Source organism: Pundamilia nyererei, unplaced genomic scaffold (assembly GCF_000239375.1).
Source record: "Pundamilia nyererei isolate P.nyererei 1_Seehausen unplaced genomic scaffold, PunNye1.0 scaffold00010, whole genome shotgun sequence".
Lineage (NCBI taxonomy): Eukaryota > Metazoa > Chordata > Actinopteri > Cichliformes > Cichlidae > Pundamilia > Pundamilia nyererei.
In genome coordinates this window covers 1,405,720-1,412,113 of record NW_005187411.1, presented here as the reverse complement: position 1 = coordinate 1,412,113, position 6,394 = coordinate 1,405,720, and the positions used below count along the sequence as shown (strand labels likewise).

Genomic DNA, 6,394 nt, shown 5'->3' with positions numbered 1-6,394 from the left:
TATATTCATAATGATCACTGGATTTTTAAAGCGGTTTTTAATTACCACACCTAATTCTAATCATAAAATCATAATTTCATCCAACCCTGTGCTCACAGTCCCTGTCATCTTTACAGTCTCCATCAAATATCATGGTAGGAGCTCCGTTTAATACCTCCATCGCCCAGCATCTCTGCAGGTGACAGACATACACCGTACCCACTATAGAGGAATGGGCAAAAGCTTGCAAATAGGCAGACTGTCTGCAGGCGTTCTCTGATCTAATCTCCTCCACAATCTGGCATTTGGCTTCTGTTGAGATGCCAGGTATACCAGTCAGATGTAGGCAAAAGCAGCTCTTTTTGGTTAAGAATGCACCAGGCACTGGACTGCAGGAGAAACATGGGCAGTAAAGATGGCTGTAGACTGCCCTCTGGTGGAGAAATATAATCAGTACACTTGTATATGACGCTGCAACTCAAGTAGTGTTTGTTGGGTATATTATTCGGCAACTGGAAATTGTATCCTCATCACAAGGTTCAGTTTTTGTTTATGTTTCAGTGGGAAACTCTGTAAGTATAATCTTTCTCAACTTCACGTAATGTATAAAAGCTTCTTTGTCTTGCAGTCTCAGCTGACTGTTCTTTCTAGTAGCTGGTGTTTTGCGCCTCTGGTATGCTTGCCAATCCCCGCTCATGTATTGACCCATGTGCCTGTTCATCTTAGCCGATATGATGCCTGACAGGAGCTTCCATGTAGTACTAAGGCAGGTTATTGGTCGGTAGTTGGATGGGACCGGTCCCTTCTTGGGGTCCTTGGGGATCAGGACCGTCCGACCTTCGGTTAGCCATTCCGGGTATCTCTCGCAGCTGGTCAACTAGCAGCTGGTTCATTTGTGCTGCCAGACGCTCGTGGAGTGCAGTCAGCTTTTTCAGCCAATAGGCGTGAACTATGTCGGGGCCTGGTTCATGCTCTTCATACTAGAGACCCTTGCTTGGATGTCTGCCACCGTGATGGTTACTGGACCCTGTTTCCCTAGTTTCTTCTTTGTTAGTATTGAGTGCAGTCTTAGCAGAACATAGCTTACTGCAGTGTACTGCAAGTACAAGAAACACACTTGTGGGGTTTTTGTTTTGTTTTGTTTGTTTTTTTAAAGAATAGGACGTGTCGACAATAAAATTCCGCGTCGTCGATTATAACGACGAATTGTTGCAGCCTTAATGTCATATTTTACTTTTGTGCATATGTTATATTGTAATGGCAAATTATGTCAAATCAAGGACAGATACAGGTAATTAAATAAAAATTATTTTATTCATTTTTTTAAATAAATGCATTTTTACAGTCAGAAAACAGAACAGCAGGACATGCACTGCTACTCTTGACACTGAAGGCAAACAAAAAGTCAGAGAAATTAAAAATTAACAGAACAGTTTTCGCTTACCTCTGTTCTTTTTTTCTTTTTCTTTTTTTGCTGATTTGTCTCTCCTTCATATGGACATTATTTAATTGCACACTTCAATTGTGTCAAATACCAGACAAATAGTAAGTAGTGAAGTAACCTAAAATGGCATAGAGTCAAACTTGCAGCAAAAAAAGCACATCAATGACAATGTCAGTTCTTTTTTTAAATGAGCTAAAAATGACAGAGCTACAAATGGAAATGTAGAAGAGAAAGCAGAAATGGGGGGGGAGACAGGGCACAGTGAAAAAGGCTTGTGTATCTGTATTTTAGAAAAATATATATACTCAACAGAACTTCTTAACCAAACCTGGAGTTTGAGTCTAGTGTTATCTTCATATATATTCACATATATCTTCATCTGAAACTCAGTAAGACTACAACATGAGCAGGCACATTTACTACACGTGTCGACAGATGGCTTACCTGCAAACCCCCAAAATGCAGAAAAACAAAACAAAACTGTACAATTCTATAAAAATGTTTGTGTTTTTTTTTTTTACATTAGTTACAAAAAAAATACTTCATTTACTGATCCTTCATACTGAGGACAGAACAAAAAAAGTTTGCATATTTATTTTTTAAACTCTGTGACCTTTTGCTGGTGTGTACTGATAATAACGATAACAACAACAACAACAATAATAATAATAATAATAGTAATAATACTATATGGTGTGACAAACAAAACAGCGTTAATGTAAAAGCCAGTACAAGGGATATGTGATAATGTCCCTCCTGTTATGTAGTGTACATGCACTACGCTATGAGACATCAGTGGTTTCAGATCTGAGGATGCCGTTCAAAGCTGACCTAAAACTGTGGTCAGAAAAAGAACCATAAACAGATGTGTTAATGCTCTCTGGCACAAAATCTGTGCACTTTAAGCTTTGTCTAAACAGAAGACTGCTTACAGTTTGGAAAATATAAAAAGACATCATGTTTTAAAGGCATGTTAATTACCTTAGTTGAACATTCTAACTGAAAATTTTTACACCTTACTTTAAAAAAAAAACTAGTAGGTGGTTGTAGTCAGCGCTACACTCTATCAACATTTCTGCAGCAAGGACATTTACATCAGCCGGAAACCAGATAACTCAAACCCACTTGATGCTCATGCTGTTGCACTGAACTGTAGTGTGCTCTCATTTTTAGCGGTCTATTAAATACAGAGTACATCTCACAATGTCAAACCTGTCAGCTAAAACATAATCAACAGAGAGACTCAACAGGAAGGACACAAGTTGTGAGGCAACGACAGAAATCAGAAGCAAAAAAATAAACGGAAAGTTCAGGACAGCTTATTCATAAACAGGACTATATACTGCACAAGTGCACTTACACGTGACTTCAAAGAAAAACCTTTCACAGAGTGGACAGGATGGACATGCAGATCTGATCGACTGACCTCTGCTGTTATAGATACTCTTGATAACCACCTTTTAGGATGAGTAACTGTAGGTCCCTGAGGCACTACAATTACATTTTTATCTACGTTGTTATGTCAGCCTCTTTAGTCCAGTTCCAAAAGAGAGAGAAAAAAGGAAAGTGAAAAAGAATAAGTGGGGAAAAAAAGATTCTTTGGGATTTATTCTGATGTTTGAATGGTGTTAAAGGGTCGTCATGGACGTAAGTTGGTGGCCAGTCCAGGAGGAGAGGAGACAGGTGGTTGTAGGACAACAGACAAACTTAGCTTTCTGCTCAACCACTGGAGTTCATCTGAACTGCATCCACCACAATATTAGTGTTGCAACAAATGACCTTGTCAGCATTAATGCAAAAAAACCTCCAAAAAACTATGACCTTAAAAATAGCGTCAGCCATGGCAATAGTCATGCTGCTCTGGGCTTTTCAGCGCAGACCTAAACAATTAAAAAGAAAAAGTAAAATAAATTCATACATTGAGGTTTCCCCCCGACCTCCAGCCACTCCCCCTCCTGGCCCCTGACCTACAATCATTGAACCCTGGCAGCCTGGAACAGCTCAGACCCAGCCGCTTGTCAGCTTATAGAACATTTCCTCATCTAGAGACTCATTCTGGTCCTTGGCACGCGTGGACAGGAAGATGTAGCCACCAATGAACTCGTGGACCACCTTACAGTCCACTTCGGCGCAGATGAATGAAAGACTGGGCTCGTCTGCAAATTCCACAGTCACCTGTGCACACAGAGCACGTCACATCAGTCACATCAGTCACATCAGTCACATCAGTCGTTTTTTGGCTGACATAGTCGTTTTATATGTGTGATCAGCTAAGCTAACATCACAACAAGCAATGCAAAGAACTTTCACTGTTGACTTCCACCCTTTTTACTAGATTAATAGATCAACAAATTCAAGTCATTCACTTAATTATCAAACACAATTAAACAAACCAGCAAAATAAATCCAAGAAGGTTAAAAGGAAGCTAAATTTGCCTCTTCTGTTTTATAACACTGTGTTAATTTTGTATCTGATCGAATCAGTGTGCCTGTCATGTTCCAATAATGTTTTTAAGAAGGTAATACTAAAGGTAAAGCAGTTATGTGGGTTTCCTACCATCTTGATCTCCCAGTTGACGTTCCACTGTTTCATGTTACTAAAGCGCCATGTCTTGATGGCATCTCCGGTGCTGGCGTCCATCCGGATCAAACGATTATAAGTGATACCGATCAGCTCCTCCCGCTTTCCACCCTGGAACCTGCAAAGAAGAAAAGAGTTAGAATCTATTGTGGAATGAAAGTGTGTAGATACAATGACTAAATATGTGACTGTCAGTATGTGTGATGAGTTTTTTTGGATGAAGACACATCTTTAGTCAGTTGTTACAAACATACTTTGCAAGGAAATGAGTGATCCCAAACTCAGGAAGGGACTGCCATGCCTGGATAAAGCGCATCTTGGCCTCGATGAGACTCATTTGGGCCACATTCTGGTGGGCTTCAAGAATCCGGGCTGAAATCTGACAGAAACAAAACCGCACTCATTACACACATGACTTTTTTTTCTTTTTTTTAAAATGTATTTTTTATTTACTCCCACCATTTAAAGTATTCACAAACAGACACACTAATGACCGTAAACAAATGCATCCCACACACCACACTAACTACCCAATGCACCAATTTAACACACGCTTAAAGTGTAAACAAGCTGTGGTTAACCCCATAAAGCTTTCAGAGCAGGGTGTCAATAACCAGTGAACGTTCACAGTGAATGTCTACTACGTACAGCTAGAAAACAATTATGAATCCGAGTCTGCTTTAGAACCCAGACTGAGGTTAATGAGCCAACTTAAGGAAGCTTTCAGGGTGAACTGTGTGAATTGGCATGCATGTATTCACACATGTGTGCCTCCCTCCGGTGGTGCTACATGATTCTTAAGGCTGTAACCTAAACCTTACCATGAGCACAGGAGCAGAAAGTCAAAATGACCACATAGCCCAAAACAAGGATTCTACCATTTCTGTCAGTACACTTAGAGAATGAGTAGTTTCAGTTAATGTGAGCACAGAATATAATTCAGCCACACTTAAACTCCCCTAAAGATAAGTAATCCATCATGGACTGATCATTTTATACATTAAAAAGGTTGCAGTGAAGCTGCCTGAACATCACAGCTTCTCTAATGCACTTGAAAAGCTTTAGTGGTCTCTGCCGGACTGCATTACAATAAAATACGTAAATTAGATTTACCGTGATGGATCACTTATCTTCAGCAGTCTGGGCTCTGCTTTACATATATTAGAAATACATGAACTAAAATAAGCAACTAACTAAAGGCTAAACATATTATTAAAAAAAAGAAAGAATAAAATACATTAAACTATTCATCAGTCTAAAAACATTTTCACAAGGGTCTGCTCTATTACATCAGTGAGGCTAACGTTAAATGCTGCATATGGACTGTGTGTTAAATGAGCTAAAACATGCAAAAGACCTGCATGGTCCATTTGTTTCACTCAGTCTGTATATTTATAGCCCCACACCACAAAGATGCTCACTTGATACAATTATGTGTTACTTTCTTATCTTGTACACCCCAAAGAACACTGTTAGAGTTAATAACAAGTGACATACAGAAACTATACCATCTACTATGGCGGCCACTATGACTTGCTATAGTTATTGTTAGGTTTGATAACCCAGATACATAAATTGTTCAGAGTTCAAACAATCATGCAAGTATCTAAAGCTTAAAACAGCAGCCAGTGGACACAACTTACCAAGTCCCTGATATAGCCTGGCTGAGGAGGAGAGGTAGGTATGGGAAGATAGATGGGAATGAAGGAGATGCATACAGACAGAAGGAATACAACGTTTGGACAAAGAGAAGAAGACAGTAAGATCACTGTTGAGAGAGGAAAGATAAAAAAACAACAACAACAACAACAACAATGCAGGACATGACTGTAATAACAGAAAGCGGGGAGGAAGGCTGTGGAGCTAAAGGGGCATGCAGCGTTCAGCCAGGAGGAGGAAAGTACAGCTGCAATCAAGGAAATCACACATTTTCACATAAAGGAAGTGGGCAGTGTAACTGCAGATTTTAGGTCAGATCATGCCTGCCTGTTCTTTGTAAACACAATGAGCCATTAAAAAAACACAAACCAAAAAACCCTGAAGTCAGTTTCTATGTAATATCTTTGTCAGCCACAAGATGGCGATGTGTGACAGCAGCAGTGAAAGGTGTTGGGCTTCCAAGCTGCAGGTCTTTATTTTCTGTTTAAAATAAACCCATTTATCCAGAAACCACCCTGACTCACGTAATCACAAAACTCCTGTGTGCGTGTATCTGGCTGGAGATGCAGCACAGAAGTCTACTCTGACAAATCTTGCAACAGGAAGTCCAGTTTAAGGGAGGTGGGGAGGGGCTGCAGCTGGCCAAAGAGTTAATGGGCTTATCCCAGACAGTTTTCCCGCGCAACATTCCCAAGCATGGCTCATTTCCGGATGTCCCACGCCCACTACAT

The 6,394-nt window shown here is 40.0% G+C and overlaps 1 protein-coding gene across 5 annotated transcripts in view; it reads right to left on the bottom strand.

Annotated features, from left to right (window-relative positions):
• Positions 1 to 1,917: 1,917 nt before the first annotated feature.
• fermt2 (FERM domain containing kindlin 2) overlaps positions 1,918 to 6,394 on the bottom strand; it is a 36,546-nt gene continuing 32,069 nt past the window's right edge. For 3 of the 5 annotated variants that reach the window (XM_005723766.1, XM_005723765.1, XM_005723768.1), the window contains 4 exons: positions 5,648 to 5,668; positions 4,259 to 4,383; positions 3,981 to 4,122; positions 1,918 to 3,598 (listed from right to left, as the gene is read on the bottom strand). In XM_005723766.1, coding sequence (XP_005723823.1) covers positions 3,425 to 3,598; positions 3,981 to 4,122; positions 4,259 to 4,383; positions 5,648 to 5,668 — 462 coding nt within the window. In that variant the 3' untranslated portion in view covers positions 1,918 to 3,424. The remainder of the gene's footprint in view (positions 3,599 to 3,980; positions 4,123 to 4,258; positions 4,384 to 5,647; positions 5,669 to 6,394) is intronic. The other 2 variants (XM_005723767.1, XM_005723769.1) reach the window with 1 other exon arrangement.